This window comes from Punctularia strigosozonata (assembly GCF_000264995.1).
Source record: "Punctularia strigosozonata HHB-11173 SS5 unplaced genomic scaffold PUNSTscaffold_1, whole genome shotgun sequence".
Lineage (NCBI taxonomy): Eukaryota > Fungi > Basidiomycota > Agaricomycetes > Corticiales > Punctulariaceae > Punctularia > Punctularia strigosozonata.
In genome coordinates this window covers 1,933,493-1,959,026 of record NW_006767433.1, presented here as the reverse complement: position 1 = coordinate 1,959,026, position 25,534 = coordinate 1,933,493, and the positions used below count along the sequence as shown (strand labels likewise).

General features: G+C 53.2%; 11 protein-coding genes across 11 annotated transcripts; 2 read left to right on the top strand and 9 right to left on the bottom strand.

Annotated features, from left to right (window-relative positions):
• Positions 1–428: 428 nt before the first annotated feature.
• Positions 429–1,257, bottom strand: PUNSTDRAFT_48693 (UPF0041-domain-containing protein). The gene is made up of 5 exons (XM_007378623.1): positions 1,180–1,257; positions 1,109–1,128; positions 958–1,055; positions 886–905; positions 429–827 (listed from the first exon to the last, which is right to left on the bottom strand). The coding sequence occupies exons 1-5, from the start codon at positions 1,235–1,237 to the stop codon at positions 610–612; spliced, it is 414 nt and encodes a 137-aa protein (XP_007378685.1). The 5' UTR covers positions 1,238–1,257; the 3' UTR covers positions 429–609.
• A 63-nt stretch (positions 1,258–1,320) lies between these two features.
• PUNSTDRAFT_140231 (uncharacterized protein) lies at positions 1,321–2,811 on the top strand. The gene is made up of 6 exons (XM_007378622.1): positions 1,321–1,802; positions 1,850–2,048; positions 2,099–2,144; positions 2,196–2,234; positions 2,288–2,510; positions 2,563–2,811. The coding sequence occupies exons 1-6, from the start codon at positions 1,376–1,378 to the stop codon at positions 2,727–2,729; spliced, it is 1,101 nt and encodes a 366-aa protein (XP_007378684.1). The 5' UTR covers positions 1,321–1,375; the 3' UTR covers positions 2,730–2,811.
• Positions 2,812–4,112: 1,301 nt separating this feature from the next.
• On the bottom strand, positions 4,113–4,533 carry PUNSTDRAFT_129436 (uncharacterized protein; the record flags this gene model as incomplete). The annotated part of the gene is made up of 3 exons (XM_007378621.1): positions 4,113–4,197; positions 4,250–4,345; positions 4,397–4,533. 3 exons carry the CDS (start codon positions 4,531–4,533, stop codon positions 4,113–4,115), a joined length of 318 nt encoding a protein of 105 aa, XP_007378683.1.
• Positions 4,534–5,075: 542 nt separating this feature from the next.
• PUNSTDRAFT_123631 (uncharacterized protein) lies at positions 5,076–7,787 on the top strand (the record flags this gene model as incomplete). The annotated part of the gene is made up of 12 exons (XM_007378620.1): positions 5,076–5,141; positions 5,166–5,268; positions 5,590–5,818; positions 5,874–5,933; positions 5,982–6,316; positions 6,365–6,475; positions 6,531–6,611; positions 6,768–6,788; positions 6,842–7,089; positions 7,141–7,157; positions 7,212–7,362; positions 7,413–7,787. 12 exons carry the CDS (start codon positions 5,076–5,078, stop codon positions 7,785–7,787), a joined length of 1,797 nt encoding a protein of 598 aa, XP_007378682.1.
• Positions 7,788–7,897: 110 nt separating this feature from the next.
• Positions 7,898–8,790, bottom strand: PUNSTDRAFT_56472 (Isopentenyldiphosphate isomerase; the record flags this gene model as incomplete). Its single annotated transcript, XM_007378619.1, has 4 exons — positions 7,898–8,052; positions 8,103–8,216; positions 8,269–8,604; positions 8,652–8,790. The coding sequence occupies 4 exons, from the start codon at positions 8,788–8,790 to the stop codon at positions 7,898–7,900; spliced, it is 744 nt and encodes a 247-aa protein (XP_007378681.1).
• A 338-nt stretch (positions 8,791–9,128) lies between these two features.
• On the bottom strand, positions 9,129–12,229 carry PUNSTDRAFT_140229 (uncharacterized protein; the record flags this gene model as incomplete). The annotated part of the gene is made up of 17 exons (XM_007378618.1): positions 9,129–9,248; positions 9,298–9,413; positions 9,469–9,556; positions 9,612–9,930; positions 9,988–10,022; positions 10,073–10,192; positions 10,253–10,351; positions 10,409–10,529; positions 10,579–10,751; positions 10,799–10,826; positions 10,879–11,020; positions 11,073–11,424; positions 11,491–11,518; positions 11,568–11,637; positions 11,704–11,765; positions 11,964–12,120; positions 12,174–12,229. 17 exons carry the CDS (start codon positions 12,227–12,229, stop codon positions 9,175–9,177), a joined length of 2,040 nt encoding a protein of 679 aa, XP_007378680.1. The 3' UTR covers positions 9,129–9,174.
• A 630-nt stretch (positions 12,230–12,859) lies between these two features.
• On the bottom strand, positions 12,860–16,341 carry PUNSTDRAFT_95057 (kinase-like protein; the record flags this gene model as incomplete). Its single annotated transcript, XM_007378617.1, has 5 exons — positions 12,860–13,129; positions 13,188–14,984; positions 15,049–15,732; positions 15,786–16,015; positions 16,071–16,341. 5 exons carry the CDS (start codon positions 16,339–16,341, stop codon positions 12,995–12,997), a joined length of 3,117 nt encoding a protein of 1,038 aa, XP_007378679.1. The 3' UTR covers positions 12,860–12,994.
• Positions 16,342–17,118: 777 nt separating this feature from the next.
• Positions 17,119–18,562, bottom strand: PUNSTDRAFT_48685 (phosphoribosyl pyrophosphokinase). Its single transcript, XM_007378616.1, has 6 exons — positions 18,469–18,562; positions 18,371–18,410; positions 18,010–18,319; positions 17,892–17,947; positions 17,687–17,782; positions 17,119–17,623 (listed from the first exon to the last, which is right to left on the bottom strand). The coding sequence occupies exons 1-6, from the start codon at positions 18,500–18,502 to the stop codon at positions 17,197–17,199; spliced, it is 963 nt and encodes a 320-aa protein (XP_007378678.1). The 5' UTR covers positions 18,503–18,562; the 3' UTR covers positions 17,119–17,196.
• A 962-nt stretch (positions 18,563–19,524) lies between these two features.
• Positions 19,525–22,037, bottom strand: PUNSTDRAFT_129431 (DCP2-domain-containing protein; the record flags this gene model as incomplete). Its single annotated transcript, XM_007378615.1, has 7 exons — positions 19,525–20,992; positions 21,044–21,135; positions 21,186–21,355; positions 21,406–21,490; positions 21,541–21,748; positions 21,798–21,869; positions 21,919–22,037. 7 exons carry the CDS (start codon positions 22,035–22,037, stop codon positions 19,525–19,527), a joined length of 2,214 nt encoding a protein of 737 aa, XP_007378677.1.
• A 374-nt stretch (positions 22,038–22,411) lies between these two features.
• PUNSTDRAFT_95050 (uncharacterized protein) lies at positions 22,412–24,038 on the bottom strand. Its single transcript, XM_007378614.1, has 4 exons — positions 23,704–24,038; positions 23,492–23,656; positions 23,241–23,441; positions 22,412–23,191 (listed from the first exon to the last, which is right to left on the bottom strand). Exons 1-4 carry the CDS (start codon positions 23,863–23,865, stop codon positions 22,475–22,477), a joined length of 1,245 nt encoding a protein of 414 aa, XP_007378676.1. The 5' UTR covers positions 23,866–24,038; the 3' UTR covers positions 22,412–22,474.
• A 246-nt stretch (positions 24,039–24,284) lies between these two features.
• On the bottom strand, positions 24,285–24,930 carry PUNSTDRAFT_48683 (uncharacterized protein; the record flags this gene model as incomplete). The annotated part of the gene is made up of 1 exon (XM_007378613.1): positions 24,285–24,930. A coding segment is annotated over exon 1 (520 nt), but the record flags the coding sequence as incomplete, so codon positions are not given.
• Positions 24,931–25,534: the final 604 nt, after the last annotated feature.

The window sequence follows — 25,534 nt, the reverse complement described above, 5'->3', positions numbered from 1 at the left end:
TATACAGGTGGAGCAACGTCAAGGAGGAAAGAGCCCGAAGATCCCATTTTCTCACGGGTGTTGACTTGGCAGAGCATCCTTACGAGGAGGCATTTCTGGCTGACAAGGCTACAATAGGGCACTAATAGGCATAAAAGGGACCCCTTTCATCTAATTTTCAGTGACCTATGTGCTGTGGTGGACGCAGATAATGTGCAACATGAACAGAGGCTTCGTCACAAAGTGTCACAAATAGCCCCTATTCTCCCGCCAATTGCGACGTTACCGAGCTGTGACAGCGATAGGATCTCCGGGTCTTCCATCCTCTTCGTGCAGGAAAATATTCGTAGCAGCCTTGCTCCCTCACATAAAAATCAGTAGAGTACATGTCATTATGCCCCATGTGAGGACATATCATGTCCACCTACAAAATCCGAGATTACTTGGCACACTTTTGAAGCCCACGCAAAATACTGTTTTCGATAGGAACACTGGTTCGATGATAGTACCGGCTCCCGGCGAACACTGTATGCCCAACGCTCAGCCTCGTGCGAAAAGACTGTTTCAACAATTATTGTCCGTGCGTGTATGACAGCAAACCAGATATAACTGGATACTCCAGCGGCCGTTCTACTTCGAGCTCGCAACCTTCGACGCCTCCTGTTTCGTGAGATCTACCGCCTCTTGTGCACCGGCCTTGACCGCCTCCACAGTCGAACCAGTTAACTTTGCTTCCCGTCCTCCATTGTACCAGTAATTGACGAAGCGCGCATCTTGTATCAATTGCGCAGTCGCGTTTGTCGCGTGGCAAGCAAAAAGTAGATAGTTTCGCGGCTGGACCCTCCAAGCTAGGGTAACAACGCAATTTGTTCAGTATGAGGTGCGGTAGAGGGCGTCATGACTCACCAAACCGCATGAACACCATGCTTGGTAAGAGCGGATCAGCATGGGTACATAGGCGACATAATTGTCACATACGAGTAGGCGGTCAGGGCAGTGGTCATGGTGCCAGAGATGACCTCCTCGTCCTTGCGCAAGTCCGCAAGGGCAGCCAGAGGTAGCCCCCAGTTCGCCACCTTTGAACGAAGAATTACAACACCTCTCCACCGAGGCAATGGCTATTACTGACCGGCCCCCAGAAATGCGTGCCTAAGTCCGAACTTCAGACAGGACACCTAAATAACATCATGAGGTGCTCACTGAAGAAATATTCCCGAGCTTTGGGTGAACGCAACCAGTTGACGAATGTGGAGGCCATGGTGGTATGCGGTGAAGGCGAGTGTCAAGGTGCGTTATGCAGACCGAACGGACCTTCCTCGCCTCAGCCCAGGATGATCTGAGAGCTTTCGTCCTGCCTTGACACCCTCGCTAGTATCTCTTCACGAAACTTAACCTTATGGAGAACTATGCCGGTCCATCCACATTTCAGTATCCGGGTGGCTACGTGCCATACCAGTACTATGCCCAATCTGCGACGCCATATGTGAACGCCCAGTTTCTCCAGAATGGCGACACCCCCCAGCCTCAGAATGGCGTACCATTTCCAGCTGGAGCTTACCCAGTAACGGCGGCGCAATATGTTACTCCCTTACAAGCAACGGACGTACAGTTACCGTTGATGCAACCTCCGCGTCTCGGTAGACCCCAGTACATATTGGAGCAAGATACGAAAAAGACGCTCAAATCTGCAATGAAGAAACCGAAGATGGCTTCCGCACCAGCTGTTCCGCTAGTCCGACGGCGTACGGGCTCAGGCGCAAGGCAGCGTACTCAAACCCTATCCCGTCAACGCACCAACTCCAATGCCGCACAGTATGTCCCTGGTGAGCATACACGAGTGTCCGCGTTCAAGTATCTGATTGCTCTTTAGATCATATATTTGTCTCCTTCCAGGGTACCAACAAGCTTCGGGTCGATAACGTTGTTCGTCGGGATATGTGTGATCGGTTCGATGACTACTTCATCTCCATGTCCGATCTTGCGGGAACAACATCCGATCATGGGCGGACTAGCTATGAACTACTATTTCCCCATAGACTATGGGATGCTCGTGGTGATGATGCTCGACGGTATGTGTTCCTGAGGTATACCCTTGGCAATAGCCTGATCGTTCGCCTAGCACATACAAGGTCATATGCCGATTATTCATGATCCTGGCGGAAGAAGTAAGAATTTACGGGTTGTGAGTCTGGGTGCTGACGTGAGTATTGGTCCAGGGATTCCACTACGTGACAACGATCGACGCCGGACATACGGTACGCTTTCGTCCAGATCCACGATCGCTCGGAGACCTCACGGTGATCTATAGATGAAGCCTCCAAGACTCGTATTTGCCAATATGCACATCGCCTCCCCCCTCGATTTCTTCTGTGCCGCCCTTGCAAATGACGGGTACAACGTGATGATTTACCACGCTCCTCAACAATTGGCTATCAGACTCAGCCTTGCCATGCGAGCGACATTCAAGAACAAGCTGGATGCATCGGTAGATGACAGCAATGTTTGTAGTATCCGAATCAAGCCCCTGGATGGTGAGCAAGATGATAAGTATGAGTGATTTCTAGATTTTTACCCCAGGCATAGATCCTACGGATAAGCATTTTATCATCTCGTATCTATTCAAGTACCTGTGCGACGAAGGCTACTATATCGATGCAAGTGTTCCGCTGGGGCGGAAAGGCTTGTTTGGTCTCGGCGGTCGGCGGGAGGTCTGGATGTTCAAGAGTAGCCCGCCGGCAACCGTAGCATGAAGCTGCTTGCAGATGGCTGATAGGGTTCAGATGAGGCTCACTCATTCTGCTCAAATTATCTTCTTGGCGCGCTACCTGCGTTATGACTCACGTGGTGATTCGAATATCCTTACAGTCACGCAATGCTTCCGCTACTGTGCTCGAAGACTAGCGCTCCGTCTCACTTTTGAACCGAGTATGTGCCGTGACCATCAATGACCTTTTGTGCGCGTGCTTCGGCCCTCAACAGCCGTTGAAATGAATTCTGGTTCTGAAAATCTTTTGGAAGCTCCATTCTTCACGCCGCGGGAGCAACCCGACTTCGTGGAGTTCTTCGCAGTATCAGTCTCATGCGCAGTTTGCTGCCCCATCCCAACGGATGCTGTAACGACAGGTGGCGATTCCTTGAAATTGCTTCCTGTCGCCCATGCAGTTCCTCTTGTGGTCACTTTCTTCCCTTTCTTCTTCTGACGACTGGACTGGCTAGGCCAGCAGCGTGGGGAGAATCTCAAAAGACACTCACTTGGGCTTCATATTGGTCCGCAATGGATGGCCTCAGTTACAGAACTTCTATCCTCAGCCTTGTCGTCAGCGAATTTCTGCAAACATGGAACGATTGATTGATACTCAGCTGGTACCCATCAAAGATGCCATAGGTTGCAACACCCTCCACCACCGCTGCGCTCACGATATGCATCAGGGGCGACCCAGTGGAGAAGTAATCGGCAGCAATCAACGAGGTATGTACCTGTATACTTGTACGTGTTGACGAGAGCCGCTATTGCAACGTTTGGGCTAGAACGCTCAAGTCCTTGTTGCATGCACCAAATTGTTGGATGTAATCAGTGACTGAATCCAACCGTTCGCTGGTTGCTGTCTCACTGATATGAACGAGGGCCTGTACAGGTTAAAGGACTACATGCAGTAACCCTTCTGTAGCTGTAGCATGCGATCGTAGAAGCTTGCGCGATAACTGTAGCGTACCTCTTGGCAGTCAGTTTGTAATGCAGGACCGTAAAAACACGCGGTATCCTGGACTGCTGTAGACATGATATGAATCTAGTATTGCTCCAAAGCTTGTGCTGCGATATCATATGGGCTCTCGGACAGACATGATTCTTCTTCGTTGCCGTCCACCGATAGCACACTAGCGCCCTGGCACCGGCCATAGCTTGTCGTTCAATGTCACAAGAGGCTTCGAGTTTGCGTATAGATGCTATAACCAGTACAAGCTGCATGTCTCATAAATATGAAGCGCTGATAATGCGTAAAGGTATTGGGATAACGTAAATGATAACCGGGAACGATATATGATTGGATTCAGCACGTTGACACAACGATGAATGTATACGCGGATCTTGTCAAGATCCGATCAAGAGTCTAGGTCCCATGATAGCTATGCAGCTACTTCGGCGGACTCGGAGCTTGCTGTGGGCGAGACGGTTTGCTGGGCGGGGGCTTCCCTGCTTGGGGCTGGGTAACCTTGCCCCTAAAACCGGAGTCAGTGAAAGCCATCACGCGCATGGGTCTGAGGAAGCTACCTGGGTCGGCACCTCCCAGCTACCACCAATGCTTCAGTGGTGATTTGAGGCGTCATGGGCTGTAGGGCTTGAGAAATATCGATTGCCTTTGTGGGACTGAAGAAACCGGCCTCAGCGTAGCTTTGCGCGATGTGCAATGCCGCTCACCTCTGAGCAGCATTGGTGATCCGTTTCTCAGGATTGGTCCAGAACAATGTGTATAGCTGGATAACGGAGAGCGCGCAGGCTTCCATAAATCCAAGGAAGGAGGAGAATAATTCAGTGGTGTTGGCTTGGCTCGACATGTCGTAAGAAGTTGGCTCGGATGGTGGTTCTGCAGTTTAGGCGAACCATTGGAGGATTATATACCGACAGTAGGTCGACGCATCAACACAGCGCAGCAGTACACAATCAAGTGACCAGACTCAAACAATCTAGCAGTGCCAGGAAGCATCGCCGACGACTATGGCGTAGATATCTGTGAAACTCGGATATCGTAGGGAGTTCTAGGGATTCGAATCCAGAAAGCGCCTGGTTACAGCCCCGGAGTTCTAAGGCGCAGCAGCAGCAAGGACTATTCCATGTTCTGTGGAGAACACAGTCATTCAGTGCCTTCAATCGATTGACTTGGCGAGCTCAAGCCGGCGATTGATATTCCGGCACGTCTGCGAAGGCGAGAAAGCTGCAGATTAGTTTTGATCGTATAAGGGAAGCAATGCGATAGCTCCTATAGCATCAGTTCGCTGCTATGATGGCTGCATGGTTCGGTTGAAAATGGGGCTCGGGATCTCGAATGGGCTGAAGCCAAGCGGCTTTCGCGGCCGGTTGTCCAAAGAAACTGAGATCCATGGCCCTGTTCGCTGTGGAGAGGGCGCAGGGCAATGCCTGGCGCAAAAGCGGTTGCGAGCTCTCGGTGATATGGATGGGCTAAATACAGTGCACCAATGCAGGCCTCGAGCCGAGATCTCCGGAGGCTCCGTTGGAGAACACGAAAGGCGATGCGCAGTGCAGCAGCATCGATTTAATTCTAAGTAAAGACGGTGTGTGCACGTGGCCATCAATGACCTAATTAATATTAGTACGTAATTCGGAAACCTTCATTTAACCTTCGGGATGGTTTCGAAAATGTCGTCTCTAAGATGGTCGGGCTATCTCATGGCACGTATAGCTCCGGCAAGCTGCGACATCTAGCGAGAATTCAATACCCACATATCACGATAGCCTGACCTAGTACAGGTATGGCCATCCATTCTCGACTGCCATGCTAGTAGCGCTGAACAATCTTCTTCATTCAGCACTCCATATCTGATGGAGTTCTATCGGGAGCTTCGTTTTCCGGGCATTAGCGTGTGGTCGAACAGCCTCTCGACAGCTTCACAAGACATATAACAGCTTCGGCGAATCTAACAACTCGTCATGGGTTTCCTCCCGTCGCCAGAGAACCGCTCCTCTGCCACCCGCCCACCGAAGGTCAGAACGCATGTCACTGACGAGGACAACCTTGGGGCGCGACGCCTTGAGGTCCGCGGATGGAATCATGTTTCTCCCGACAACCTCTGTACAAAATCCTCGATACGACTCGGAGGAAAAGTACTTCGCCAGTCACCACTGTATCCTCCGAAGCAACATGCTCATTCTGCTTTAGGATCTATCCTTCACATCGATTAATAGAAGCAGGCTCAGCAAATGCGATCGACAGCAAAGAGTATGCCTCTTCAATGTAATCAGTGACTTTCCTTATCAAATATGACAGGCTGTCGCGGTCTGCTCCGGAGTGGACAACACACATACATCCTGAAGGCGCGCTATACTATTATCACCGGCGACTCCGCATTGTCACAGAAAACCACATTCAGGAACCTACCATCCTTGAAATGTTTATGAAATGTGTCTTCGCCTTCATGGCTTTGGCAGTTGAGAAGAAAATGCCGATCACGGAACAATCAGAGCTTTTTCTTCAAATGGAACAAAGTGCAGATACTTGCAAATATTACTTGGTTGACCACAAATATCAACGGGAGTACTGGCTGCAAAAGATAGATTCGGAAACGTTGGACTTTCCTGCGGTCTCATCGGATGAACACCTCAGTGCGTCCTTCACGATGTCATGAGTGCTGTTTTTGACATGCATGGCAGATCATTTACTTCAGGAACATTACTGGACGCATGTGCAATATTTTCCTCATCATACCCCGCCGGCAGAATCAGTTTGCGAATTAATCAATGTGCTGACATATGGACGTGGAGGTGAGAACATCATCCCTGGAGTCCTCAGCCCCGCTGAACTTCTTCTTGTTGTTAGATCAACTCACTTCCGATGACTCGACATTCCCATATGATTCAGAGCAATGTGCGAAATTCCTTGAGCTCACGAAAAGCTGCGGTATGTTTGCTTGGTCCTCCTCTACCGATCAATGACCAAAAACAAGCCGGTTAGCTGTCTCCCAGCCGAGCGGTACTATGCCGATGGAGATGGTATGGCTGATAGGTACTCGATAATTCGTGGGTCTTCGAATCTGTCTGATAAGAAATATTCCAGCTCGCATGTGGTCAACGATCGGTATGTATGTCAGATATTGTGAGCCCATCAGCTTGTTGAAACCTCCGCAATAGCGCGCCACCGGTTCGACACATTCTACGGAGAAGCGCACGCACGCATTTCTCGTTCCCAGAGAAGACTAGACTTCCCTCAAGTGGAAAAGACATTGTTAATGCGTTTCTTGACAATGATGCTCCTCGGTACTCCAGATATCATCCTGAGAGATTTCAGCAAGTTGTGGGTGGACCATATGGTGTATTCCATCCATTGGCGTCGATTTGCCCAAAGGAGATTAAGAGAATGGCAGCAAACATCTTTGATGGTGAGAGTACTTCGCTAGCGCCTTCAGCAATGCTTTCTGATATAGTTATAGTCCACTGGCGCATTGATGTCAGTGTCCCATGACATGCGACAGAACGTGCTTCTCATAATTAATTCACACAGCTCAAACTCCGTGTTTTTTCATTTCAGCTCCCAGTTTCCATCCCGCGCTGTCAGCCTTGGAGCAAGTGTGGTGTCTGCTTCGGGACTCGTAGCCAGTGTACTCCTTACACAAAGATATCAACACAGTGCAGATATGCCTGCAACAGAGGCGGTGAGTGTCTTCTTCTATATGCAAGGTCATCCATTAATCTCGTAGCACAGTACAACTACCTTTACCGCATCGACGACCCTGACGTTGGCTTCCAAGTGACCGCTATGCTTTGGAGCATACCTCAAGCATCCCTAAGATGGGCTATGATACTCCTTGTGGTGCAGCTGCTGGTAATTGCCTCGGAGTTGTCACCACTGGTGGTCTTGATTGTAATTGTTGTGGCGATCGGGTGCGCATTGCTTGCAATGTACTGGGGTGGTGGCATCAGGATGGTGCGTCGGGCAAAACGGTATGTTGCAATGACCGCCCCCCGGCCCGCTTCAGTCCGGGAGAAAGAGAACAAGACAGAAGTTAGGTCGTCGCGATGCTCTAGTTGGTTTAGAAGGGGCGGAACAGGAGCGCAGGTTGATACACTTCCTATATGATCAAGACGCACGGATCACTCCAAATAAGTCTATATATTCCAAAATTCCGTGATCGCCAAACCAATGGCAAAAGAACATCCGATTGAGCAGCCGCGTTACGAAGGCCGTAGTCAGACCATCTTCACCACCTTTGTTCCGTCTACCAGGCCAGCGAGAGATTTAGCATCAACGAGACCATCTCCGCCCTTCCGTTTCAATAACTCGTCCCACCATCCGAACAGGAAATCGCGTGCAATCAGCTTGAACCAGGGAGTGAAGAGATTGCCTAAGATATTATCAGTGCATGTGTCGATGGCTGAAGCTCAACGCAATCACCTGGAGCATCGAACATCGCTTTCAGTTCATCTTTGTCGACGTACTTGAAGTCACGAATCTCGTTCAAGTTCGGCGTCACATTAACATCGGCAGTTAGGAAGAGGATGTAGTCGACTTCAGGTACAGGTTACTTGCGTAGTTCTCGGACGACGGGCGGGCGACGTACCCTCGTGCTCTCCCCACATGCCATCTGAAGGGGCCAAGTAATGTATCCGAGTCAGGTATTGGAAGTTACCAACTGGGGTTTGCTCGCGGGGAATGCCAAGCTCATGTTCCAGCTTTCGAGACGCAGCAATCTTCACACCCAATTGCTCGGCCTCGATCTTCTCTTCGGTGAAGTCGTCGAGAGGATGAGAGCAGCAGGTGTTGGTCCACATGTCCGGGAATGTGATCTTCTCCGAGGCACGTTGCTGTAAGAGAAGCTTGCCATCGCTAGGTCGGAAGATGAACGCAGAAAAGGCGCGGTGGAGGAGTCCCTTATTGATATTCTCCATGAGATGACCTTGAGCATGTGAGTCCTACGGAGTGCTCTCATGGGTGACTACTCACAGGTCTTCTTGTCCGCCGCTCCTATGGGCCGATCCTGTTCATCTACGAGGATGCATCGCTCGTCCATCAAACGCGACTGCTCTGCATCGTAGCCGGACAGATCGATTGTCGCCAGCTGGGCACGAGAGGGTTCCGTCATAACCTCCACTGAAGACATTCTACGCAAGCTGGACGTGCAAGTCCGCGGTACTATTGGTGGAGAGGATAGATTTATAGCCTGACGTTGTTCGATGCGGCCGCGGAACTCATGGAGTGCCTTTCCCACGGATACTTGCCAACGGGCGGGAGAGGAACGGCTTTCAAGTTGGACGCGTGCTGGTGAGAACGCTCCGACTCGCAGTCGGGAGACGCGTGATAGCATGCAAGACCTTATGTGAGTTCCGAGGATGGTCGAAGTCAACGGCAAGACACAGTTAGGTTACAGTTTAGCGAATTTGAATCTACCTAATTGCTACTCGATGATTGGTCGGAGTTAAGGGCCTCGTCAACCGCCAGCCCACCGAAGAGGAATATTACAGCATGTTTACTTAGTGTTTATCATGATAGAACCGTATGGGATGGGTTGCTCTAGGCGAAGTAGGTCCTTCGTCGCAAGCACTACTCCCAGTTAGCCGCCGAGAGAACATACCGATCATTCGCGACGTACCTAGGCAATGGTAGAACCCTTCAGCAGCAACCTTCCTGGCTCGCGGGACAATGATGCTATCGAAGGCGAGAGAAGTTGCGGGTCCTGACAACGCCTGCATCTGCATTTTCGCATACCTATGCGATGTGCAGACCGTCAGCAAGAGTATGCGGGCAGAACAGGATGGCATACATCAGGAATTTGTACGAGCGCCGCTCCAAAGACACAACGTTTGTGTCAGTCTCCTGCGACTCGTCCGCAGCCAGTGCTTGTGCAGGTACTGGAAGAGACGCCAGTGAGCGAATCAAGCTAGCATTCGGTGCGATAATACTGACCGTCCAGCATATACTCGTCGAAGCTTACATGAGATTGTCTGCGACTAATGTCACCCGCAGGCGACATGTGTCCCTCACCAGGAATGACGAAGCTGTCCCTGCGGCTCGCGCTCAGCGATCGGCTGCGGATACGCATGTCCGCTTTGTCGATGCTAATCCTGTCGCTTTCCGCACCCGCAGGGCCAAAGGCGGAAGAACTAGGACCTGCATCGTCCCAAGGAGCAAAAAAGCCGCGTTGCGACCCAGAATTTACCCCGAGATCGACAATGTTGCCGATCGCGGACGGAGGGCGAGATGCATTGCGACCTTGGCCGGGTTCCTATTGGTGGTGAACGCTGTTGAGACTACGCAATCGTTTCGCAAAGGGTTCGCTCACTTCAGACGATCTCATACGACCATCATGAGTAATTTCTGGTAAGGATTAGTTACCGCTCTCCCGTCTGTCATGGAATATGATGTACCGAAATCGTCTGCTTCATGTAAATCTTGCGGCATTTCGGGTCCTACCGCGTTCCAGTCACTAAAGTCGTGAGGTCGCTCCTCCTGTGCTCCTCCTAGCCTACGTCGCTTTGACGGAGGTTCTATGTATTTATGTAGCTTAGTCCGCTGGATAACGCGGCTAATCGTGAACTACGACTCACCCAGTTCTCTCAACGGCTCAATCGTAGAAGCTTCTGCCCTCGTATGAACTTGCAAGCGACAGTTCTCGATCCACAAATCAACTAAGAATGGCGATTGAACTATTGAACGTGTACATCAGTTCGATACTAAGTCCCACTAATGACCCAAATACGCACAGACCGATGGAATGCCCCAAATCAGCTCTTCAACCATCTGGGCACTCTCTTTCTCGATTCGTTTCTTCTCTATATCGGCTCTGATAGCGTCTTGACCTTTGAGATATTCCGTACGCGCGGCCTCGGATACTTTTCAGGTGTCATGTCTCGTCATATGACACCGAACGTACCTTCAGTTCGTCATCGGAAAGTTCAGTACGTGAGTCGAAAAGCACATGGGTTCGCTTCGTTCGTTTAGCCTTCGGATGATGTCCAGCCTCCTGAGGTGAAAGGTCTTCAGCAGCGTGCTGTTGTTCGTACTCCGCGTCTGGTGCACCAGCAAGGGAAGGAGGCGGTAAGTTCTCTATTGTAAACAGTTAAGCACGTCATAAAACGTGATAGCTGAGATACTCGTGCCTTTGTCGGTTTCAATTCTGAACTATTGCAGGCACTCAATGAAGAATACATCGTGTCCGAAGAATAATACGCACGACGTTACGCCCTGTATTGTCAGGTTCCTCGACGACAGTCTCGTCACCGACGATTAGGAAGTTTCCCTCGTCGAGCCGAAAGTCCATGTCGAGACTGATAGCGTCGCCGGCTATGCCTCTCTGATCCACAGAGACGGAGCGTCTATGGTGCAAAGCTTAGCCATAAGTTGCTACAGTTCTTATCCGATACGTACCGGTGCTTTGCATCACTAGCCGAGACTCCCCATCCTTCCCCTAACTCTTGAGCCAATTCGTCACCGATGCCGCCGTCAAGGCCGAGTTCACCACCGGCGCCAAACAAATCATCATCAAGAAAGTTGAATCCAGCGTCAGCCTGAGACGAAGAAGGGTCCTGCCCAGCCTGCGGCCACAGTGCACTGAAAGAAGCGTCAAAGGAGTTCGACAGAAGATGCTCATGGTCCTCTTGAAGGGTGTGAAGGTTGGCACGGGCATGCTCGACCACGGAGGAGGAGTGTTTATGTTTGGCTTTGGACTTGCGCTTGGCGGCCCCTACTCCGTATTCCTCGTCTGACGCGACTAGCGTCTCTGGATAGACATTAGAAACTCAGTTTCCTACCTCGGTACCGACTAATCAAAGATGATGTCTCCTACCGTCAGCCTCAGCCACTTCATCCCAAGCCTACAGCTCGCTGTCAGAGCGATCACACGGAGGATTTACCAACACTTACATAGTTCAGGTCATCCAGGTCGAAACCTAGAAAATTGACTGGGTCCGCAGAAAGAGTCAATGCATCTGGCCTGAGGGACGATGAGTGTAGTTAGTACTAGCGCATATGGAAGTCATAAACCCGTCTTGCAGTTTACCTGAGACTAGATTGGCCCATCTGGAGCTGAGCTGCAGATGAAGCTGCCACAGAGTTCATGTCCTGAACAGCTTTCTTGAGAGAGTTATAGCACGTTGAAACGTCCGTCAAGAACAATTCTTGCTTCACTGAATGGCCGGACCGATATAAACAATAGTCTGGAACAAGTTATGTATGTCTTGCCTCTATACACGCTGGAAACAGAAATTCGAAACATCAGCGGAGTAATTCGCGAGACGATTAACATTGAACGTGCCGTACGACGCCAACCATCAAGTTGCTGGACAGTCGCAGAGCCAATGGCTCCGCTGGTTCGGTGATCAAGCCGCACAGCCGGGCGATATCAGCAGAAAGCACGGAACGCTTGGGCAATTTCTTGAACGTCGATTTGGAGCTGGAGCCAAGCGTGGCCGCAAGCCTATGTAGGGTATATTGGAACGAATCAAACGCATATACTCGCGCCCGCCTTACCAGAGTAGTCCGAAACCGTCATCTCTCCTCGACAACAGCTCGGCAGAGAAAAACATGACGAGATAAAGTCGAACTGTTTCGCAGTTATCAATGGCTTTATACAATCAGGTCACAGATTTTAGAAAAGGGCCTACTGCTCGTTTAGCAACACCGCTTTGAATGCGTATGGTGAACGAACTTGCCGCCGTCAGGTAGACGTGTAGGGGCGCGGGGGGGGGGTTTTGGAGCAGACGGGCACAGTGGCTGTTGGTGCAAAACATGGGCACTGCGATGCATTCACTCTCTCTATAAAAGTACGGATGGTGCATCTATATGGCAGGCTGAGGACCATATAGAAGGACGTGGGACGCGTCAAGGAAGCTCCTGATCACGTGGCGGGATCGCTCTTGCAGATCACCGACGATCACATTGCCTTCGATGTACGCTTTTTATGCCTTTTTTATTACAGCGCCTTCCAGGTATGGAGGCGTATATAGAAATACATAGTATCTAGTGTAACTCCGCCGCCTCTGTAGCCATGCAAATAGAGCGAAAATATAGTACGAAGATCCACCGGAATACCGATGCGAAGAATCACGAATAGAAGGGTAGACACCTGGTGCCGTACTGAAGGGGCAGCGGAGGACCTCTGGGGTTTGCTGGCAAAGTGGGGGGAGGGCAGGTCGTGATTGATGCGATGGTTGGATGAACGGATGCAATGAATGATGCGTGCATTGGGTGCAGGAGGAAACAGACATGCCGAGAGCAAGAAAAAACGGTATAAATATGGCAAAAGGGAAAAAAAAGGCGAAGGAGTGTACGGTTTTGTTCCTAGTCCGGGCTCAATCCTCACCCCCGGCGAAGGACATCGGGGATAATGGCGGGTATTCCCCTTCAGCGACGGCCTCGAGATGCGAGAATGGGGGCAGCGCATTAGGAGATGCAGGGGAATCCGAGGCACCTGGGGGTAACGTCGGCTGGAGGAATAGTCAGGATATAGTATAGTGACTGCCCGAAGATGCGGAATATACTCACAACCTTAAATATGGGATTAATGGCCGATTTCGGAAGCTCGCCCGGACTCATCGGATGAGCGGTGAGATCGCTACCGAGCTCATAGGGGCTATGTTGACCTGGTTGGAAAGATTGAGGGGTAAAACGTGGTGGAGGCAAGTCGATGTGTGTTGGTCGTTGGAATCCCGGAGATAATGATCCTTCGCGTTTCGGAACCTGATCCCATCGATGCTGCGTCGGAGACAGGGTGAGCATGTTCAGTGGCGGTGGTGAGCTGGTGGCGTCCATGGTGGCCCGCATACGGAACTCCGAAGCGAGCTGCTGCTCCAGCGACAAGGAGTTCGACGACCTCACGGATTGAGGGAACTGATCGCTGTCCCCGAATGAGGTTCGCAAGCTGGATGTACTGGTCATCCGATCCAAACCGAAGAGACTCGGTCGATGTCGTAAGTGTGGCGGGCCAGGGTCACTGTCCACGGTGGCGAAGGAGATGACAGACATCCGGCCGACGCTCTGTACGTCCGACGAAGACATGGAGTGATCGTCATCCCAGTCGCGCCGACGCGCCTTCGCCATACGGTGGTGGTCTTCGCGCCAGCGTTCCTCGGCATGCGCGCCAAGCATCCTATCGTTGTGTTCGGGGACATGACCGGCGGAGGGACTGAGCATGTTGGTGTCCACTTGTCTTGGCTGAAGCAAGGGGACTTGCTTCTCCTTCTCCGCGGCGGCAACTCCTGCAGCACCATGCACGAAGTGTAACGGCACGTTGTGTGTATCGACGATGCCACCTGCGTTGGCCATCTGCCTGCGCTTCTGCATGACAGCACGAGCCTGCTCCAGCTGCCTCTTTTCCGCAAGCATACGCTTCGAGCGCTCTGCTTCCTTCTGAATCCGGTCAGCCTCCTTCTTCTGCAGCTTCTTGAGTTCCGCAGGAGAAAGTGTCAACTCAGGATTGGTATGACCATCGAGACTACTGGACTTGGCACGCTTCAATGTATGCACCGTGGGAGACGCTGAGATGGTTGACTCCTCGGCTGGAGACTGTCCACCAGCGGCAAGAGCATGAGCCTTGTCGCTGCCGAACATCCCGCCAAGCGCCCATTTCTTGCCGAAGAACTTGCCGGGCTTCCCAACATGCACAGGTGCTTGGGGGTCCATGCCGTTGACTTGCACCTGCGGAACCTGAGGTCTCGGAGGTTGCGAGTCTTGAGCCATGGGCGAGCCAGGCGGCGCTGCCGCGCGCTGCGCAGACGACGTGTCCATACTGTGTCCATCGGGCCACGATGAGTTCGATCTCGCTCCGGCATACACCGGCACTGGTGGAACAACCGTGGCGTCGATCGGCCGCCCATAATCCGTCGTCGCACGCGACGGGCTCTGCGTAACGGAGGACGTGGAGGCGTAGAATGCGGTACGGTGAGAGGTAGCCGCATCCGGTATACCGCCGGTCCGTAGATGCGGAGAGCCATTGAAGGGCGCCTTTGGGAGGTTGGGGTGCGAACCAGAGGCATGCACCTGTGCAGAAGGCACATCCCGTGCGACAACAGATGGCATGGATTCGGAGGATCGGAGTTCTGCAGCTTGACGAGGAGCATGAGCTGAAGCTGCGACGGGTACTGAGGGTTCAGAGGTGGCATATCGGAGGGTGGGTGCTGGCAGGTCAACTAGTGGCGTTGTCTCTTGCAGGTAAGCATGCTGTATGCACTGGAGGCTGGTAAGGCGCTCTTGGGGATCATACCGCAAGAGGTCCACGATGCATTCGACCAGCTTCGGATGGACGTTCGAATCGAAGAGGCGTGCAAGATTGTGCGGTTTCATCTGAGAGATAGAGGCCGACCGTCAGAAACGCCGTTGAAGAATGTCAATTGAGGATGGCACTGACCTTGGGAAACGCAAATCCGACTGCCTTTGCCATCTTGATGCCCTTTGGCCATTGCCCTCCACCGATCGGCTTGCCTCTCGGATCAGTGCCGTAGTCTTCCACCGGGTCACCCAGCACTGCGCAGATCTTCGTCACCTGATCGATCTCGTCCTGCCCGGGAAAAAGAGGCCGAAGGTTGACGAGTTCCGCCATGATCGCGCCCAGCGCCCACATGTCGACAGGATTTGAATAGTCTTTGCTCCGCAGGAGGACCTCCGGAGCGCGGTACCAACGGGTCGAGACGTACTCTGTGTACGGCGGACGGCTCTTCGTCTCCCGCGCGAGGCCGAAATCGGCGAGCTTGACGATGACGACGACGTCCTTCTCCGGCGGGGCTCCCGGTAAGGCGTGAGGACTGAGATTGCGGTAGTCGTGCAGACCGGTCGTCGTCACCAGCAGGTTCTCAGGTTTCATATCGCGATGAAAATAGCCAGACGCATGGATATGATGTAACCCGGAGATGATCTGGCGAAAGATGGAGGATACCAGCCCGCCGGCGAGAGGCCGACCTCTACGCGATTTGATGAGTTGGTAGAGGTTGCCTTCCATAGACTCGAAGACAAAGTACAGTTCCTTAGTCTCCGGCAGCAGAAAGAAGTCGTATAGTGGGATGATGTTTTGGTGATAAGGAATCGCGCGTAAAGACTGTGATCGACAGTCTGTCAAGCCGCGCTCGCGTCGATATCGACGAGACGCACCTCAAGCTCTTTGAGATTCTTGCACTCGTCCCAACCTCCCTCCCACTTTTTCTTCATCCGCTTCACTGCTACCAGTCTCCTTCCCGCATATTCCGGCCGTGGATTAGTATTGCATTGCATGGCCGAAAGCGGGGTCTTCGGGGGCAACTGCTCGTGCCAGTCGCACAACCACACCGTGCCGAACGACCCATCGCCGACCATTTTGAGTGGGGTATAGGAGCGTCTGGAGGCTGGATGGAGAGTGTGAGACATGGGTAGCACACGGATGGATGAAGTGTCGCTCACTGCTTTGGGCGTCGCCCACAATGACATCGTCGCCCTTGAAGGTGATGGAGGGTACGGCATAGACGGTGATGCGCCCTTTAGGCGCCGCCGCTTGTGCCGGGGGTGGACGATGGGACTGCGGCGGGGGTTGCGTATGTGAGTGTCCGTTGGGATGTTGAGAGTGGTGGTGGTGGTGATGGCCGTTGCCGTTCGGGAGTGGTTGGTGCGTATTGTAAGCGGCATTATGATTTGCATTATGACCGGGTTGGACATGATGAGAGGTCGGGTACATGATCCGGCGTTCGTTCGCATTGGCCACGGAGTTGGATTACAGGCAGAAACCGTCGGGTCGATCGCGCACAGTTAGAGCTGCATGCCACTGCGACGAGTTGGTCGTAGATTAGAGGGAGGGTGGCCGGAGGGGAGTGGGGGGCTCCTGTGAGCGGGCCGGGCCAGGGAGGTTGGGCAGGGTGGAGGGGCTGAGACAGGGGAGGGGAATGAGCGAAGGAGGGTTGGAGGACGTGGAAAGGGATCCAGTCGCTGGCGGACGAAGAAGACGTGCGCGCTTTGGGCGTGAATTGGCAGCCTTGTGACTTCTGCGTCTGGACGATCTGGTTACCCACGGTCGGCTAGTGCGATATGTCGCCGACAAGAACGCAGATCTGGGGTGCGTCGGCGGGACACGCTTGCTCGCCGGGGACGACGACGAGCTCGCAGGCGGAGGGGGTGAGCTCAGCGTGGGGCGAAAGAGACGGGTCGTCGACCGGCGCGGCGACCGGGCGCCCGCCGTCGTCTCCGCCCCCGACTGTTTTCCCGGGCCGGGCATCAGACTTCGCGCTTGGTTTGGGCAGATCGAAGTTTCGTCCGAAGCCCCGTCCACCCGCAACACCCGCGCCACCGTTGTCTCGGCGCACACGCCCAGTCCCCCGCGACGCCCTCGTCCTCCACGCCCGTCCTCGCCCGCCCCGTGTTCCGCACGGTCGCTTGGCCTGGGACCCGCCCATGCGCCGCGTCCAATGAGCCCCCGTTGCAGGCGATCAAACCCACGCCCCGCACGGAGCCGCGCAATGCTTCTCAGATCTCAGCTGTCTATCATTTTGCGTTCGCGAGCATGGAGCAGAATGTACAGGTATCAACAGCCATGAGATCACAACGGAAGCTCCTCAAACAGCCGCGATACACTCTCTCCGTAGTGGCTCCGCCGTATCACCTCTCCGAGCACACCCCCTATGTCAATCACCTCTATTTTCGAGCATCGCCTCCTGTTTTCTTCCTGCGGGAGGGTGTTCGTCACGATGAGCTTCTCGAGCGGACTGCGCGTGATGTTCTCCAGCGCGTTCCCGCTCAGAATCCCGTGCGTCACAAACGCGTAGATCTTGCTGGCCCCGGCTTCTAGCAGGCGCTCCGCAGCAAGGCAGAGCGTCCCGCAAGTGTCCGCCATGTCGTCGACGAGAATCGCTACCTTACCCGCGACATGCCCGACGAGCACCATTCGAGAGACTTCGTTGGCCTTCTTGCGCTCTTTATGAAAGAGCGCAAAGTCCACATTCAGTCGGTCTGCCATGGCGGTCGCCCTAAGCGAAGCAAGCAGACGTGAGCATGTGGCGAGATCGTTGCAGTCAGGATCCCGTCCTCACCTCTTGGCACCTCCGGCATCCGGCGAGACGATGACAATCTCATCCAAGTTGAAATTCGTCCGCACGTAATGAATCGCGGAGGGTTCCGCGTACAGCTAATCCCCAGGTTTAAGAAGCATGTCATACAAACAGACACCACGTCACTCACGCTGCGGACAGGCAATCAGCCATGCCGTCCAGACACTCGATGAGGTCAAACCCTTACTTGTCCACTGGCACATCGAAGAAACCCTGAATCTGCGATGCGTGGAGGTCCATGGTCTAGAAAACGCGCCGATTCGTCAACCATTAAATGAAGGAGCGATGGGGGATCGGTTACGTACGATAACATGATCGCATCCACTCGTCTGCAGCATGTTAGCCACCAACTTTGCCGTGATGGGCGCTCGGCTTTTGTCCTTCTTGTCTTGACGAGCGTACGGGAAGAGCGGCATGACTGCAGTGATCCGCCGGGCGCTCGCGATCCTGCATGCATGGATCATAATGCACATCTCCATGAGAGACGTGTTGATGTCTCCGCAGCCGGTGTTGATGATGTACACGTCCTCATCTCGGACGGACTCGACAACCCGGACGTTGGACTCGCCAATGTGAGATTTCGAGACCTCTGCACGACCGAGAGGGATCCCGATCCTGCATTTGCTACATTAGCAACTGCTCAGCGCTGTTGCCTTGGCGTCGTACCGCCGGGCAATGCCTTCGGCGAGCTCATAATGGCTCGTACCTGTCGGCGCTGTCAGCAACGGCGCCCTCTGGAGCAGGAGCGTTGCAGGATAACATACCCGAGAATAGCTTGATACCATTTCCGTTCATCATCGTGCTCTATGAGTCCATGGAATGACGGTGTCACCAAGAAAGATAAATAGCAGCGGATTGGGCAAAGGGAGTAGACGGTGAAGAAAAAAAATAGGGGCGATGGAAATCATAGGATGGCGATGAAAACGTAATTTGCTTGCGTGTATTTTGCCTGAGCATGCACGTGCGTTCATGCCCATTCGATCCCGGCGAACTCACCGCCTCTGGTTTGTACATTCCTTTCGCCTTCGATGGCATGGTGTTCCGTGTTTCTAGGACGTCAGGGAGGGGAACAAGAGTTGAACTGAATCCTCGTGTTAGAAGCTTGTGTACGCTCACCATCGCCGTGACGTAAATCTCTAATCTGGTTTGACTCGCCCTAACGAACGCGCGGGGGATCTCCTTTCCGACCTCGCACGCCCAAGATACCTCCTGTTTCCGGAATGCAGCGGTACTATAAGCCTCAGACAGGCGGTTTCGAATCCTGGGAATCCTCAGACTTGCCTCAAACCTGCAATTGTCTCGCTCGATCCCGCCTGCGGATTTGACTTCTATTGCTACATGTCTTACCGACCGCACGCTTCTGTCTGTACTTTTCCAGTGACGCTGCTGCATGCAGCGCTTCTTGCAGGACGCGGGAGCTAGTCAGCCATCATGAGGTTAGTTTAAGTATGTCGTCCCTTTCTGAATGCACTACCGGATCAGAATATATATATTGCAATCAAAGCTACGACAACTCGGGGATACAAAACTACAGAGCTTGTCCTGAACCACGGTAATGATAAACTACTGATACTAGTACGGTGCGGATAGACAGCCTGGATTGTCAACCTAAGAGGCGAGTAAGGAGAGATGCAACGAGTCGATGTAGCGGAGCAGGTTATGGGGAAGGACGTTCAATTGACCCCGCCGAGGCTGCGATGGGGATCCGGGCGACAAGAGGCAAGAATGAGAGAATGAATGAATGTGATGTGCGATAGATGGGGATTGGGATGTTCGTGGTGACTAGAGGCGATATGCTACAAGATATTAGGGCCGTTCATCTAAGGGCCCATGCCATTTGATACACCATTAGGCGACGCGTTAAGTATAGAAAGCAAATTAGCACTGCTCGGCGTCTGTGCGGAGGTTTGTTGGTACGAGGGAGGGACGTGTACAGGCACCAGAGGCGTGGACTGAGGCGCAAAACCCATCCCTTGCAGTGGTGAAAGGGCGTCCAGTGGTGGGCCAGGAAGTGGAGTCATCAAAGATGTCGGTTGAGGGTTGGGAAGCGTCGGGGGCATCATGGTACGCGGGCGGCTCAACATCGCGTGCAGCTGGTGGTGATCCATGCTGGCCCTGTTGCCTGCCATGGGATTGGGTGCGTGGAAGGGGCGCACTGTCGCGCTAGAGCGAGGACGTTCCTGTATGGGAAAGCCGTTGAAGTTCATCCCGGAGACGGGTGCTTGGTGGTGCGGGAACGCCAAGGCACGAGGGCTGGCGGAATATGGGATCGTCGAGCCATTGTATAGGGGGTGCCCATGCATGAGCACTTGGTTCGGTATCACAGAGAAAGGACGATCCGGATATGCGGCTGCCGTCACTGGCGAGTTACGAGCGGCTGCAAACACCTGCGACGCACGGTGCCCCAAGATCGGCGTCATCCTTGCTGATTCGTCGGCTACACTTTCAAGCAGCGCGAGCTGCTTCAGCTGCTTGCCGGAGACTGGCATCTCCGTCGGTTTGGACAGGTACGGCGAAAGGCCTGCAGCGGAAGTCGAGCTGCGACGAGACACGGTGGATTGGGCACGGACAGAAGTACTCGCATCCCCGGACGTGGAAGATTGAGTGCCTACAGAGGGCACGGCTGACAGCGGTCCCGGGGTAGATTCGGCCTGCGCGGAGATTAGGGTGGAGGGATTCAGAGAAAGTGCATTCTGGGAAATAACGTTATGGCCTTGTTCAGCAAACGGTATGACTTCGATTACGCTCGTAGATTGGGTTTCCGGCGGTAGCGGTCGATTTTCAGACAAGCGTTGAGGAGAACGCATTGACCAGTCGCTTTGCTCTCCCCGATTAACATCCAGGTGAGTAGCATCCGCGGATGACGCAGGCAAAGGCTGATCCTCGGGGCGAGTGACAGACTCTGGCCGTTTCTCCGCGGACAGCTGGAGAGTATGGAGAATCCGGGCCATGTGGGCGTCCATAACAGCCTCGCCGGGTTGGTCACCAGGTGAAGTTTCTTGCCGGGCTCCTTGAAAATGGGGGATCGCAGAGTTCTGAGCTTTGCGAAGTTCTCTGGGTTCGACCACCGAGGGAGTGGGAGTAACCACCTTATCCACTGAAGACGAATGATGGCTGGACTCTTGCAGGTTAGTCGTGCCATGAACAGCCCCACGAGCACGAGCGTCACGGCGGGAGGAACCTTCTGCATTGTTAGAGATGTGAGCCTTTGGCACATCCTTCGTTTCCTTATTGTTGGGAGTCCCCTGCCTGCGAGGCTTGCGGTCGTGCACGTACGCCTTCAAAGCACTGTCGTAGTTCTATCAGATCTTCTCAATAACCAAAATGAACGTAGCTTACTTCACAAATGGCGCTACTAGGTAGAACCGATTGCTAACTTGCTTCGCTGACTTCCACGTCGGGAGTTCGGTGAGCTTGAACCACTCAATTTTCTAAATTGGGCTTTTAATTCAGGTCACCTCGAGAGTAATGAAGTACCGACGCTGATCTCCTTGCGCGTCCTGGTTTTGAACTCGAAATCCTCGGGCACTCCACAAATGATGTACAACGAAATCCGTTGACCTTGCATGGACATCTCAATGACGTCCTCATATTGCAGTTTTTCCGAGATGTTATAACCGGTTTCCTCGAGAACCTCCAAGCGGGCATTGGCTGAAAGTAGTGTGGCGAGGCTGAGATGGGGCGTACCTCGCGGATCGCACATTTCGCGGTGTCCTCTTCCTGATTTATCTTGCCCTTGGGGAAGCCCCACCCCGATGATTGCTTCCACCCCTTCACCAACACACACTGCAGCATCGTTCAGATATAACGAAACTGCAGGGATCGCACACTCTTACCTTGTCCATGGACGGATTGAGCATAATAGCACCACATACGGGTACTCTGATCTTGTATTGCATGAAGTGTGAGAACGAGGCTTCGTGGTTGGCGGCGTGCTGTTGGAGCAGAGGGCAGCGGTGGAACATCATGGAAGAGAATTTCTTGAGGTTGATGTGCGGGAAGTTATGATTCTGCTCCCGAACGAAATCTTCGTAGAACCAGTGGCTAATAATCTGGTGAGCACGAGATGGGACAGCAACACACGCAGACTCACGCTTGCTCTACTTGGAAACATATGCGTTCGATAGAGTCCAATTCCGACTGTGGCAGATTGAGGATGAAGCGGCTGAACGCGCTGGTTAGTGGAGGGTGGCGTGTCGTCGCCCTGTACACACCTCGCGAGGTTGTCAAGGGCTTCGTTTATGTTTGCAAACACTAAAAGAGGGTTATCTGGTGGCTTTGAAGCCGACGTTGTGGCGATTTGCGGTGACGACTTGGTAGATGACGAGGCCATAGTGGCGAGCTAACGAGAGGGAGGGTTATGATGATCGTGGAAGTAGGAGTGGCTGGCTGAGGTTGGGCAACTTGAGCTAGCCTGACCTGGACGGTCATGTGGACACATAATATGCGTCACCAGTCGAGACGAATGTCTCACAGCTTCGCGACGGTCCACCATACGAACTTTCTGTCCTTAACTATGATACTCTGCAGCTCTGGGACACGGCCTACATAGCATGGTGTGAAAGGCGCATATTCTGCAGCACTGCTGTGACTTTGTCGGTTTGCCGGTGCTGACGAGCTGAGCAACGCGCGCCACAAATACACGTACAGCCATAACCCGGATCTATGTAACTTAAAAGGTCTTGTGATGAATGCATCTACAATACAGGTGCCACAACGAACGTCATATACCGGAAACCATGGTCAATGGGCATGAGTCGAGCAGAAAAACTAAGAACGGAAGCCCATCCGTTTGGCATACTCCTTCTCCTCGTGCTTCGTTAACTCGTCCGTGCCGGTCCAATTCGCAGAACTGGTCCGAGCCCTGAATTTGCTATGCCGTTTTGCAAATATCTTTTCCATCACGAGCGGCTGAACGGAGCCGAAGATCTCGTCCGGATTAATCGTGCTCTGCTGTTGTAGCTGTGCCCTCAGATCCGGCGACTGGGCCCATTCCGGAGGATCGAAAGTGCGTTTACGGTCTTCGTCATCCGAGTCCGAATATTCGCTGTTGATGTCCGGTAGTTCGATGCTTTCGCTGGCAATCTTGGGTTGCTGTGCTTTCAGCTGAGCCTCGATGCGAGCCACCATCTGGGTTTGAACAACCTCAGAGGGTTGACGGAGATCCTCCTCGGGTGCTTTCATCTTCGCTTTACCCTTTGTAGCATTTGCAGCGAGTCCAGACGGGGGGAGTGCCTTAGCCGGTTTCGACGAGGGAGGGGGCGCTGCAGTCGTTTTCGCTGTGCCATTCGACCCAGCGGTACCTGCAACACTCTGCGACGAGCTAGCCGCGGCGGTTGTGGGTCTGAACGAAGTGCTGGGTTTGTTCTGAACGGGAGGTTTCACGGTAGGTTTCGTAGCGCGGGTAGCGTCCTTCGGCGGTATCTTCTTGGCCTCCGGTTTCTTTTCATCAACAGCAATCTTTCGTTTCTTGGTATTATCGTCATCCTATCCGATCCGTCAACGACGCTTTGTGAGACTGTGACGATGCACGAACCTTCTTGGGAGCAAATTTAAGAGGGCGTTTCTCAGTTTGCTCTTCACGCTCGCGCTTTCGACGCTCAGCCTCTTCTTTCATCTTTTTATCCTCCTCAACAGCATGCGCCTTCTCCTCTTCTGCTTTGCGTTGGGTGGCCAGAGCACGGCGATGTTCCATCTCTTTGAGCCTTGACGCCTTCTTCTCCTTCTCTTCTTGCTCCTATTGCAGCAGTGAGTAGGAGCGGTAGCTGCCGAGAGCCAAGTCCCTACCTTCTTAGCCGCAGCTGCAGCTAGTTGGAGACTCTTGACGGGCTCCGTTTTGACCTTTTTGTTGACTCCGAAGACAGTGCCCATGAACTTGCTTGCCTGGCCAAAGAAGCCTCCTGATTGTGCCTCCGACAATGGAGGTGGTTCGTCTGCTTCATCTTTCTTCGACTGCAAGATGTGTCACGAACGGTGCATACCGTAGCAAGCAGGCGTACCTGTACTAGCGTCACGGTAGATTTCCCGTATTGCAACATCTCATGAGATTCGTCACTCGCGGCTTCAATGGCGTCGTCTGCGTTATCCTTAGGTGTCCCTTCCATAGCGATGTCACGGACTTCAGTGGACTCGCCCGGGACATCGGCGCCGGATGGAACCATGTCGTCGCCCGATGCCCCAATTCGTGACCCTGGGGCTTGCCGACCTCCAGTAGACAGCGGGCCGGTATCCCCGCCCTTCTGACTTGCAGTCCTCGTCGTACTCCAGGTGCTTGTCGTGCTCTTTTCGAAACCAGGGGGTGGCCATCTCCCTGCATATTCTCCTTCATCGTGCCAACTATCATCGGCATCTCCCACGTCGGCTGTATCTTCTTCGAGACCAGAAGGATGTGATTCTGTTGGTTGTTGCGAGTATTCGGTTTCCTGAGTGGAGGCCATCCAGTTGGACTTGGCAGCATCGTCGTCGAAGACTTCATGGGGCTGCGAGAAAACGCTGTCGACAGTGGATCGAGCAGATGAAGTAGTTGGCCGTCTTGCTTCCCCAAATGAAGATGCAGCTGGTGCAGTTGGTATAGAGAACACAGCCGATGCGACTGAATTGAAAGTGAATTCCTTTACCCCCAAAGGTCGACTTGGTGAAAGGGGCGGTTTGCTGAACACGGGCCCGGAAGGTAGATTAAGGCTTGGGACACGTTTTCCACTTCGCGGTGAATTCGGCGTTGCAGTGACATTGGCGATCAGAGGACGAGCCACTTCGGTCCTCTGATCCGAGGTCCCGGAGATAGTTTGGATCTCGGTTGTCGACGGTTGGACGCGATGTTCCCCGGTCTTCGGCGGTCCAGTGAGATCAGACAGACTCAAGCGTTTGCTTGATTTCTGCATATTCACCTTCTCTGTGTCCAGAGTGCGGTGATGAACAGTCGAAGATGCCTTGTCCGGCGAGTCATCGACCATGGACCTATCAACTGGCTCATGCTCTTCACGTCTCCTTTCAGCAACCCTAGCTTCCGCTGCCTTCTTGGCTTCTGCAAGGGCCGCTCCACCGAGACTCTTGCCACTGCCCGTGCTTTTGAGCCGGGCGATGGTTTGCTTGAAGGTGTCTAGAACGTCGTCTCGTTGCTCGCGAGTTTGCATAGTGAAGTTCGACGTAGTGAAGTCTTGCAGTTCAGTCCGAGTAGTATAATCACCGAAATTGGTTGTGGTGTAGTCTTGATGCGCGAGGTAGCCGTCATCGAGCTTCGTGGCCATGGTGAAATCATTGGTCATATAATCATCATCGAGGCGTCGGGTGACTTCCACCTCTTCGTGATCCTTGGTCTGTACTGTGATATCTTGGGTACGCTCTTGTCTCCTCTCCGCAGCGGATCCAATCGTCGTGGATGTAGTTGAGCGGGACGGGACAGCGGCGTCAGAACCTGAAGTCATGTCCGTTGCTTTCTGTTTATCTGCGTCAACACGGGCGTCGGCTACGTCACCGTCCAATATGAGTTTGGCAAATTTACTCCGTCTTCTTTGCGCCTCAGCCTGCTCTGATGTCGCGTTCGAGGACGCTGCAGGAGCAGACATGTCGTTGCTTTTGCGCTTTGCTGCAGGTGCAAAAGCAGACGTGCCGCTCGTCCGCTTGTTTGAGGCCGCCCCAGTCGGGTCAATGGCCTTAATTTCACGAGCCCTCTTCAGCCAAGATGTCCGCTTCCCCCCGGGGCCTTGCACTCCCGTTGGGCCAGGCGTTGTAGTCGGATGGGAAAGACCGGCTCCAAGGGACTTCTTGCTATGTAGGGGAGGAAGATTCCCAAGCGTCGGAAAGTGTAACATACTGGTCTGGCGTACTAGG